This window comes from Sphaeroforma arctica, assembly GCF_001186125.1.
Source record: "Sphaeroforma arctica JP610 unplaced genomic scaffold supercont1.844, whole genome shotgun sequence".
NCBI lineage: Eukaryota > Ichthyosporea > Ichthyophonida > Sphaeroforma > Sphaeroforma arctica.
Genome location: NW_014039714.1, coordinates 10,396 through 22,822, shown reverse-complemented (window position 1 = coordinate 22,822; position 12,427 = coordinate 10,396). Strand labels below are relative to the sequence as shown.

At 43.7% G+C, this 12,427-nt stretch overlaps 2 protein-coding genes across 2 annotated transcripts; both read left to right on the top strand.

Annotated features, from left to right (window-relative positions):
- Nucleotides 1-508: 508 nt before the first annotated feature.
- SARC_08883 (hypothetical protein) lies at nucleotides 509-4,105 on the top strand (the record flags this gene model as incomplete). The annotated part of the gene is made up of 5 exons (XM_014297121.1): nucleotides 509-664; nucleotides 714-1,110; nucleotides 1,190-2,252; nucleotides 2,476-3,333; nucleotides 3,430-4,105. The coding sequence occupies 5 exons, from the start codon at nucleotides 509-511 to the stop codon at nucleotides 4,103-4,105; spliced, it is 3,150 nt and encodes a 1,049-aa protein (XP_014152596.1).
- Nucleotides 4,106-6,944: 2,839 nt separating this feature from the next.
- Nucleotides 6,945-12,122, top strand: SARC_08882 (GDP-mannose 3,5-epimerase; the record flags this gene model as incomplete). The annotated part of the gene is made up of 7 exons (XM_014297120.1): nucleotides 6,945-7,076; nucleotides 8,935-9,135; nucleotides 9,815-9,925; nucleotides 10,449-10,559; nucleotides 11,216-11,461; nucleotides 11,803-11,949; nucleotides 12,108-12,122. 7 exons carry the CDS (start codon nucleotides 6,945-6,947, stop codon nucleotides 12,120-12,122), a joined length of 963 nt encoding a protein of 320 aa, XP_014152595.1.
- Nucleotides 12,123-12,427: the final 305 nt, after the last annotated feature.

Sequence of the window (12,427 nt, the reverse complement as noted above, 5' to 3'; positions counted from 1 at the left end):
CATATATATATAATAAATATATACATAAATATTAATATATATATATATATATATATGTATATATGTATATATATATATATATCAGCGTCTCGAAGCGTCGTGAAAGTGTTAAATGCGGTGTGTTGGAGTGCGAGTCAGTGATGATTCATACAGCCGACTGGTTATCCTACACATACTACCCAAAATCATGTACTTAGTTACAGAGTTGTATATGACTAGAGATATGTATGCTAAAATGAAACCCACGATCATAGGAGTTGAGAGGCGAGTCTTTCTTGGCCGTTTCGGGCCTTTGCTTAAACTCAGTGGTGGTAATTTCAGCCGTTGTGTATACGGACGTGTGCAAGTGGTCGGGGTTGTAAAGTTGTTGATAGTTGCCTACAGCAGGTTATCGATGAAGTCGTGTACTTTGCGGGCTACCTTTTCCATGTCAAGTCGTCTGATAGTACGATTCCCAATCTTCTCATATGCAAAAATTGAAACGCGTTAATGCCGTCTTTGCCACTGAATGGTTTTACAGCTATCGGATGATAAGTCTGGGCTCTACAAAGGGTTGGAGGACAAACTAATGAAACAAGCTATCAAAGAGAGTCTGAGACTGCACGGCTTGAACCAGCAGAACATCAGCACCAACACGACCTCGACCACGCACTCCACAACCACGGTAACCCCCCCACTATACACCACTCATCACCCCTAGCACCACGCAACAGTCAGCCAGAAACACCACCAACACGCATACGACAACCACAAACACCTTGGTACAGACATCCATGGAGACTCTATCTAGGCATGCACATAGTACTCGCTCGGTGGAGTCGTCCCATCACCCAGCGAGTGTCTGTCCAGTGAGTGAAGATACAGAGGCGGGGCGAGCAAGGCGGTTGGCAGCGGCAGAGCGACGGGCCGGATTCCAGGCACAAAACAAACCACTGACAGCGAAAGCTCAAGATACAAATCAATCCATAGTACAACACGGTAGCCGTGTGCCGCCGCAGAAAGGTGTCTCGAGTCAGTGTAGTAGGACAATATGCAATGCGTGTGGTGTGGGGAGGGGTGGGGTTGATAGTGGAACGGGCAGCAAGCAAGACAACGGGTTGCGGGGCAGGGGTAAGTCATTGAACGAGCGTACGAGATCAGTGTCAGCCGATGTCATATGTCTTGACGGCGACGACAACACACCACACAGATGTAACAAAAAAGAAAGGCAATCTCCAAATTGCCAACGGAGGAGCATACATCGGCGCGAGTGACTCCCGGACTGTTTCGATTGAGTTGTCAGTAGGGCCTGATAGTAGTACAAATACACAACACTTACGTGATCAGAAAACACGTGCACTATACAGGTCAACACCCGCGAAACACCGGCCAGCGTCATTCGCACGTCGCACTAAGAGGACTGCAACTGAGCGGAGCCTGCACACGGACACCCCGGCGCAACAACCTACTATCACTCATACTACCTCTCATACTACCTCTCATACTACCACTCATACTACCACTCATACTATCTCTCGTACTACCAATCGGCCGGACGATTCATACACAGTCATATCATTGGACAGCTCATCGGGCGACGATTCCGACGCGGACATACTCAACACAACCTTCACGAAAGCGCCCCACACACCGCGCAGTATACGCACCTCAGTGGCATGGGATACCCCTCACACCGACAAGTCCACTGTAACTCTAAATAAGGCACCGCCGTCAAAGCGCGTTAAAATCACACTTGTGAATTTAACCGCGCCAAATAAGCCGCCAGCGCCGGATAGCCATGTCAGCTGCATTGTGCTGGACTCGGACGAGGACTTGCCGCAGAGTGCAGGCGAGAGCAACGTAGGTCAGGTGAAGCAGTGCACCTCCAACCGTGGCAGCACTAGCCAGCCCAGTACCCAGCCCATTAGCAACGCCCGGGATACCGCGGTAGAGCTGGTCATTGACAAGCGAGAGCGCCAGAGCAACAGCTACTACACAGAGATGAGCACTTGCATCAGCGAGAAGGTGGACCTCTTAGCTCAGCGGGAGTTTACCCGGGCACCGGTATCGGTATCGGTTGTGATTGAGCACGTCCCGCAGTCCGACTTTGTGTGGACGTCTAAGCCGAGTGGTGGGGTAATGAATGTGCTAATGGAGCGGAAGGCCATTCGCGATATAGTGTCGCGCTCGGCTACCAATGCGCATCTCGTGCAGCTCGCAACGATGTGTCGCATCTCGTGCAGCTCGCAACGATGTGTCGCATCAATCCTCAGGTGAGTGTTCTGGTGCGCACGTGTACGCTAGTGTTTGTATGAGTGTGTACGTGTACGCTAGAGTGTTTGTAAGGGTGTGTATCTGTGACTAATAGTCGCGCGAAAAAGGTGTATGTACGATACGAGAGGGTTGTGTACTGCTTCACCTCACATGAGCTTATTGTGGACCCGTAACCGCTCCTCTGTAGCATTTGTGTTGTGTTTTTCTTGACGTCTCAGTGAGGCATGATCGGCCTCTTACATACCCAACTGAAACGCCTATTCAAATCCCCGTGACCCCTCTATCGCCACTCTTGTCACGTCACGTGTACAATGCTGTGCGTAACACACAGGGATTCAATATCCTTCTGCTGGACGGTGATGTCAAAGAGGTCCACGGCGCCAAAGCGATGCACTCGAGAAAGCACCTGCTGAGTTGCTGGGATCCAGATGTACGCTTCTTTGGTTACATAGATGCCCAAGAAGACCTGCAGCCAGCCGAAACGCACACACTCGGGAGGCCCCGTGGTCTACCAACAACCTGTACGGACATCAGAAGTTCCGAACATCTGCTGGTACAGATGGCTGCTCTGATTACGCACGGGGGCGTGCAGGTGGTGACTACGGGCAAAGGGAGTGGGCTGCTGGTGCAGCATACGCTTGCGGGGTATACCACGGCCCTGGCTGAGTGTGTGATACCTTCGAGGAGGCCTGGGCCGCCGAGGGAGAGTAGTGTGTATATCGCCTATGCCGGGTTTGACGGTCTGAAAGTGGCTATGCGTATGGATAACAAACGGCAGAAAGAGGCGCAAGTGGACCTTGAAACAGACCAACGGGGTGCACAGCGGGATCGAAGGGAACGCAATGCAGCATACGAAGATCTGAAAGCGTACAATTTGGCTCAAAATAAACGCAAAAAGGACAACCAACTACAGCAGATCAAACACGAGCGACACGAGCGTTGTGTACAGCACATACAACAAGGACATAAAAGGCCCATTCTGGACACTCAACGGTACCATAACCGATCAGAATTAGGAACACACGCCGCTGAGACCGCAGGCGATACGCACCTGGGCCTTAAGTTTCGGGCAACGGCTACGTTTTGGGAAAAATACATGGAGGGCGTGAAGAAAAAGGCCAAAGCGCCGCGGCTAAACCAGAGCGAAGACACCGAGAAACCGCACAAATGACACAGACTGGTAAGAGGCCCCGAGTGTGAGAGAGCACACTACTTCCACGCGTGCAGTAAAGAGGTACAGGTGCACTTTGAAACTATCGGCCGCTTGGGTACTCAAGGGGAAACAATCCCACACGAGCGGCTACAGTTAGTCACTGGCTCGCTCCTGCCCCCGGCATACGCAGAGTTCCAGTGCTTTGCGAAAGACCTGGCGTCTGTGCGCGTGCAGGTGGCATGGGTAGACGGAGTAGCTAAATCTCAACGCCGTCCACCGCCAACGCCATCGTCAGCGTCCGCGGCGCTGTATGTAGCGTCCAGGTTTGTCGCGGACTACTTCCCGTCGGCAGTTGGGGGGGCTACGCAAACTACGGGGCAATCCGTACCAGCGCACATTCGGCGGTGCCTGGTGCTGAACAAGCTGGCTGCAGGATTCGCCGCGCACGCTGAGGTGTACCAGGCGTACAACACGACCCACAGCACCACCGCACAGGCTGCGCAGCTGCCGTTCAGGTGTACTATTATGGATGTCGTTGCTATGGTTACCAGTATCCTGACGTGTGAGCATAAGGTCAGTTGTCTGTCCTTCGATATCCACGCAGAGGCCTACTCGGCGATGATCATTCAGTACCTCTGCCATGAACTGAGCATCAGCGCCGGCGCCAATCAAATGCATTATGAAATAACGGGCGTATGATGGTATCGAAAATCTAAATAAACTGGGGACACGTATCCCGGTATTAATGGTGCACACGTCCCGGTATTAATGGGGCGCATGTTCCGGTACTCCATTTCAGCTGACACGATCAATCTATTGGTGTGCTGACAAGTGCGCAGAAATCATTGATGAGCTATACCGCCCAGCCCTTTCATTTTTAACGTGCGTGACTTTGGTGTACTAAATTCAAGTTTGTATATATTTTGGCTCAGGAATGGCATTATTTAATATTTTTACTGTGATGCTGGTGTATTAGAATCAACCTTGTATCTATTTCGGGCTCAGGAGTGGCACAATTCTTTTCATTTTTAATGTGATTTAGGTAGACTGAAATCAACCTTAAATAATTCTGAGTTCACGAGTGGCACAATTCTTTTCATTTTAATGGGTGTGATGCTGGTGTAAGATTATAAACCTTGTACGTATACGGCACAATCTGCAGTGGCAATGCGGCCGAGGATGACTGCGGCCCATAATACGTACCTTTCTGTATTTACGTATACATTGAGAAAACGGCGATGTGCGTGCCTATTGTCGCAGAGTTGAAGCGTGCGTCCTGTCGTGAGCAAACGTACCTTCATCCTAGTGCACAGCTTAGCACAATTCGTGGCTGGCGCAGGGCTCCATTCGCCCAAGGCGGACAAATCCATCACCATGTATACACATGCACATGTGGCATTTTCTCTATTTTGCGTGCGTATAGTATCATCCGGAGTATCACATCGTCTTTCGCTAAGGATTTCCCACAATGCCAGCTCACACAGCGGTTCTCTGCCACCCTCACACAAAAAAAAATCATTAAGTGGTTTCACCGTACCGTCATTCGGACTATCGCAGAAGCCCAAGTGTGAGCTTTGTCTGCCCACTGATTTCTCATTGGTTGCTGTCTGTATGTGTCAATCTGCTCAGGGAAATGTATCGTTATATACCTACGACCAACAATCGGTCTGTAAATCAACACTTAAACTATAACTCAGTTCGGAAGGGGATTCGATTCTTCGATGTAATACTACTCCATATATAAACACACACACACACACACACACACACACACACACACATATATATATATATATATAATAATATATTACATATATATAATACATATATATATATATATATATATATATATATATATAATAATATAATATATAATATATATAATACGTAGATAAGTATGGTTTGTAAGTATATACGATTACAAAAAAAATAGGTAATTATATGCACCATATGTGTTAATACGCATACTTTTCCTACTGTTTACAGAGTTATGTGCGTGTGTGTGTGTATGTATTGTATACATATCTTCTTGGTGCATGATCATATCAACGAGTTTATATGTATTACATATTCCTGAGCGGGTCACTATACGTTACAAGTGTGAACACACAAGTAGTGCTTGTTGCATCATAAATACATACATTTTCGCATATCCAGAAATAAAATACAAAAATCAGATACCAACTTATCCAAACCACGTCTGTAGATGTGTAATAAATACATACCCATGAAAAAATATGCATTCTCAATTATATCGCACAACCTTTCGCTTGATCGCAGCGGCGACATTGGGTTCCGTTACTGGTAGGTGTGACTTAGTAGGCGTTGATCTATTTGGAAGGATGTCTTACTGTAAGAATATATATTTTTCAGTTGTTTTTGTGGATCTCTTCAATGTCATCGAGGTCTGACTGTTCATTGCGATATATTGACTCTAAACAAAAAGTAAAATTTCAATGTGCTTCTTTCTATGGGGAGAGGAAAGTCACGGGTGTTGTTTCAAAATGTATTCTTTCTACTAGAGCCATCAGGTATTTCAATGTTGGAATGAGTATGTAGTGCAATAGAGTATATTTATATACAATTATTCATAGCAATAGTGATTGTACACAGGGTAAAGCGTTATTAGACAGCACACTATGTGTTCTGTATTTCTTTATACATATAAAACTCACAGACTACAGAGTGTTCGCCTAACATACATCTCTGACTCGCTCCCAGACGCTCCACTGACTGTCTCTGCTCTCCCTCTCTCTCCCTGAGCGAAATTATGAATTTCTGGATTCTACTACTCTCTAGAGAATGTACATGTAGCCATTTAGTAGTAGCCAGTAGAGAGGCAAGCGTGGTGGCACTAAAAGTTAAAGTTCGGTATTGTTTTAGATCGACTGTCACAGACTTTCACACTCACGAGTCACAGACCACAGTCAGCAGTGTGAGTCGGTGAGTGTTAATCGTCACCGTGTGTATTCACATTACATTTCGAGACTTTCTCATAGCCTACTTCTTGTATAATTTAGAAGGCTATGCCTGTACAATAATGAACATACTCAATTGTCTATATTTTTTGAAAAACAAAAAGGAAAGTGAGTTAAACTTTATTAGAAGACGAAGGGCCGAAGGCTCCACGTTTTCCCTATTTTGGACACATTTTAAAATCTGTCAGAATTAAGTGTTTTGATTGGTCTCTTATGCATCGGTTACTGTGTTCGGTTGCTAAGTTTGTCATAAATTATAAATAAACAGTTCTGAAAGAAGTCCCTCGAGGAGGCGGCCCTGCGAGTGGCTGCGACAGTGCGACGGCCTGCGTATCTTCATAATCATAATTAATAATTATGATTTAGATGTGTAATTTAGAAGGCTATGTATGTCATCAAATTGTTCACATATTTTTCAGCAGGGTAAAGCTGAAAAGGTACTTATGCAGGCGTAGTTGTACAGTATAGGTTTTTTAAACACTTGTACCCTACGTATGTGTAAAACTATATAATAATAGAATACAATTACCCGTTTATATAGAGATAACACTTTGTATAAAATGCCGACAGGAAAAAACTGTGTTGTATGCGGGGGCGGTGGCTTCATCGGATCGCACCTGGCCAAGAAATTAAAGGAAAATGGAAACCACGTGCGAGTAGTGGATTGGAAGCGCAACGAATACTTCCAAGAAGTAAGTGATAAATTACAGTATGCTGTTGGTTTACAAGTATCACTATGTATGTACTGATTTTGAACAACCCAAATTCACAATAGGCGATTATCAAGGTTCGCACAGGTATTATCGCTGGCGTGAGATTTACCAATACTGTTATTGCTTGTGTACACGATTATTTGCACCTAGATATACTCACTCTTTGTCGACGTATGCTACGCTCTGTATGACCTCCTTCCTTTGAAGCGCGCGGTATGTGCGCGCCTACGGCTATAACAGAGTGGGAAAAACACAACATACATACCGAGACACGTTTGGAGTTATATGAAAACCGCCTTCGTGCTACATTCATGGTAAAAAACAATTGATTATAAATTGAATACAGTCTGATGGCAAGAAGAAATAGTGCAGAAGCATTTATATTCTGACTGTTCACGCTATCAGTGGTAATGTACTGAGAGTGAGCTTTGAACAGAATATGATGTGTAATACTCATCGATACACTTTATAAGTGTAGTAGATAGAAAGCAACTGATGAATATGGGATCCAAGATGACAATCTTATATCCATAAATATAGTACTCCTCAACCAACTTGTGTGCGTCTCAACTAGGATTGTGTTTGTTACTTCTGTACAACGCATGAACACATAACTGACAGTGAAACGATTGGTTTTCATTTGGATTTATTAATTTCTGCACCAATATTTCAATGGCGACTTTCATGCATATCTATGCAGAAGTTCAGAGTTTGAGCTCCTCAGTTTCTACAATACACCACAATCATGTGCGACTAATAATATAATACATTGCATATCTCTATACATAGTAGATATTGTATACATGCAAACCGACCAAGTCGGAGATTGCAAATGAATTGAAACCGCAATAGATAATGCAGCACTGTGCTGAAAACTTGAGAGTATCGAATAGCGGGTTTGTATCGTAGATGCCTCAGTACGCCAACGCCTACAAACTGATTGTGTGTTCATTATTATTAGAGCGTAAGGCTTGAAAAAAATAGACAAATGTACTCGCGTTTGGATACGGCATGTGTGTTTGTATCGCCTTCGTCATGTAATTTGTATGAATTGTATACGGTGTACTGAGACTTATCTTGTGTTGTTGAGTTCACATCCTGAACTGTATGGTAGTAAAGTTTGAGTTATTGCATAGCATTAGGTGCATGGCAAGGCCTATTTTTCTTGACTGTGAATAGTTGCCAATGAATCGCTCATGTTATCTCAAATGATACTCTCGAACTCGCTCCTAAATATGGTCAATACTACCTATGCGCATACCGAATCATACTTAGAGACGAGAGACTAACTATGATAACACGCTTATATGTGTGGCACTCTTGTCGAAATAGTTACCACGCTTCATAATACCGAATCATACTTAGAGACGAGAGACTAACTATGATAACACGCTTATATGTGTGGCACTCTTGTCGAAATAGTTACCACGCTTCATAATATTAATGATCGCAATTCGTTGCCATAGTGATTTTGGGGAAGGGGGTGAATGTTTTCAGGTCGAACCCTATTTCTTTTAATTGAAAGACAGTATATCATGATGGTTGGTGGAAGTATCGCTTCTATATGAGTGGTGCGCTCATGGAGGTATATGCTCTGTTACAGTAGGAACCCTGGCAAAATCAACTAACTAATTGTGTCTTGTATAATATCGCATGATAACATAATTTAAACTAAGATATAGTAAATTTAAAACTAAATGATAGTAAATTATCAAAACAATTCAACTGAACTATAGTAAATTGTAGTGGCAGCCATGCCTACGCGTAAGACGAACCCAACTGCAACCCACAGCCTCCTACTAACCTCATCGACTAACACACCACACAACTACCTCAGAGCGAGTACTGCGATGAGTTCATTTTGGGCGATCTCCGAGAGAAGTCTGTGGCTGCCGCTGCCACAAAGGGCATGGATATTGTATACAATCTAGCGGCAGATATGGGTGGTATGGGTTTCATCCAGTCGAACCATTCACTTATCCTATACAACAATACGATGATTAGTGTCAACGTACTCGAAGCGGCTCGTGAGGCCAAGGTATCTGTTTGCTTGATTTATCTATTGGAAAATTCAGAAACAGGGGATTGGCATATAGCAGGATTAAGTCTGTGAGCATGCTGCGTGTTATGTAGCAGTTCCGGCTCTAAAAGTTCGAAGTATAGAGGTAGCGTCAATATATGTATAGTGCATATGAATATACCGTCTATATATATATAGTATATATAGTGGCAACGTCAAAATTTATAGCATATAAAGAGGCAACGTCAATATATATATATAGTATATAATGTAGTATCATCAATATATATATATGTATATATATATATATATATTGCGACAATGTCAATATAGAGTATACACAGTGGTATCGTCAATTTATGGAGTAAATATTGTGGTATCGTCTATATATAGTATGCACGGTGGTAGCGTCAATATATGCATATATATATATATTTATATATATAAATACTATATACATATATTCATATATTCATATATATATATATATATATATATGTAATAGGGGCCGAGATATGATATTGATGTTCTAATAACTGGTAGTCATTGGTGCTCTATCACCGCTGAGTTACCCTACTAGTTAGCTAGTTTTAATGTCCATTGAATCACGACCAATTGTTTTTCTTTCTCTATTATCCCACCGGCGTACCGCTACAACAGCATTCACTCACTATTCACAATCACTCCCACTCTCCAGGCGAAAACCGTGTTCTATGCCTCGTCCGCCTGTATATACCCAGAACACATCCAGGACTGTGTAGACAATCCAGGGCTTAAAGAGGTAGACGCTTGGCCGGCCGCTCCCCAGGTAAATACGACAGCGCGTCTGAACGACAAGCAGCGCGTGCTATGTTGACATGGATACGCTAGATTGTCAGTTGTTTTACAGTGTACTGATATTAGAGAGTGCGAGTGAATTTGCTGTGTGTATGAAAGTATCTGTGTGAGTGTGAAACCCAAAGATAAACCCAAAGCCAGTTAATTGGAACAGGCCATTAGGTTAGTATGTTGTACTTGATTCGGCGAGGAGTATGTATATGTACTCATAGCTGTAGGATTGGATTGAAATTGATCATTTCAAAAAAAGGGGTCTAATTTCTTTTAGCTTAAACCCTGAAAGCCCTTATATACGAACCTTTTTGGTACGAATTACAACTGTTGTCTGGCGTGCTATGACATGTCTGTTCGGTGTTGATATGCGCCTCACTCAATTCAGGGTTTTAGGGTTTAGTATAAGGAAACCTGTTTAGATAGTGCGTATTCATACAGATAGCCTACGATGTTTCTTATACTGATAAAGCACGATGTTTTTACCGAAACCTGCATGCTAGGATGCTTACGGCCTGGAGAAGCTGATGTCAGAGGAACTACACAAACACTATGCCAAGGACTTTGGCATGAATACACGTATTGCGCGCTTCCACAACATCTACGGTCCACAGGTGAGAGTACCACGATGGCATTTAGTTGTACCATTGACAGGTTTTGAATAGGAATGCTTGTTCATAAAGAAATCCTAAGCCGCTAACAGTACGTTATAAAATATGGGATTATTAGGCGAGCGATGTATATATAGTTCATGCCATGGTGGTGTATATATTTTCGTTGTTACTGTACGGAGGTTTGGTGAGAGTATCACGATGTCATCTAGTTCCATCACTGAATAGGCGAATAGTATGGAGTCGACTAGTTGTTGTTAGTTGGTAGGTAATAATTCGACAAGCTGCAGCCTTCGTACTACTTGCTGATTTTCTTGTTCCCAAAATCCTACTAGCAGCGCTTGAAAAACACCCAAACTGGTCGTGAGGCAATTATGGTTGTTGATAATCCAAGTACAATGACCGGACTCACTATTTAACCCCAATTCATCACTATATATATATATATATACGTAACCCAGTACATATGTACGTATATATATATATATATACGTATATATGTAAATATATATATATATATAGAGTAAACCCAGTACTCCGCTGACTGACTTCATAGCTTCAGTACACCACTGTTTCTCTATATCATCCCAATTCACAACCGACTATCTACATACCCCCAATACACCGCTGGCTATTCACATTTCCTCACCTCCACACAGGGAACCTGGAAGGGCGGCCGTGAGAAAGCACCGGCTGCCTTCTGCCGAAAGGTCATCGCAGCGGACACAGAAATGGAAATGTGGGGTGACGGTCTACAGACACGGTCGTTTCTATTTATAGACGACTGTGTGGCTGGTATAATCCGCCTCACAGACTCGGACTATGGCGAGCCCATGAACATCGGGTCGGAGGAGATGGTGGCCATGAACGACTTCGCTAAGATGGCTATGTCGTTTGAGAATAAGGTGTGGGTGTGGGGTGTGAGGTGTGAGGAGGTGCAGGCGGAAGGATTGTGATTGGTATTTTTGAAGGTTCACTCTAGTTCACTGTCCTCACTACCCCAACTGGCCAAGTCCCTGACTAAAAAATGTTTAAATTGGTTTAAAAAGCTCGTAGGTTTTGTGCATGTGTGCGATGGAGTTCGTGTGTGACGAGAACAAATTGGAGATGAAGTAGGTAGGTTGTACGATAGTGGCTGCGTAATCAGAATCACACGTTTTATTGGGCACACACACATATATATATATAGACTTTATATATATATATATATAAGCACTGCTAACAATAAAACCACTTTATTGTACAGAAATTACGTATTAAACACATCCCCGGACCGGAGGGTGTCCGTGGACGCAACTCCAACAATGATCTGGTGCGAAAGGTACTCAATTGGGACTACACCACGAGCCTGGAGGAAGGGCTGAGGAAAACATACTACTGGATCAAAGACCAGGTAGGTGCAAGCTATGCATGTTCGCCTTGACTAGGAACCAATACATAGCACTACACGTGTGGTATAGCTACCCATGTGGCATAGACCCCCAGGATGCTCATATACATATACAAACATACATGTGGCGAATGTTTCAGCACCTGAATGCCTGTGTTCAGGTTGATGGGCCATGAACAAAGCCTATGTTAAAGTATGTCCAAAGCGCCTGTTAGTCGCTATTAGCTTGCTGTATGTTGTATAGCTAGTTACGTTGGGGCCGTGTGTTGTGTGTTTCCTGGCAGAGTTGTACTGAGCTTATATCAATGATACTCACGTGAACAACATAGACGTTCCTGCAGTATAGAGCGACTATACTGCAGTATAAAGGTGGAATGCAGAAAGGGTACATACACATACACTTTATTTACCTTCAGTAAGAGCCACTTCAGTAGTTGGAACGTAGACCTGATTTGATACGGGGAGTCGGCAAACGCCTATA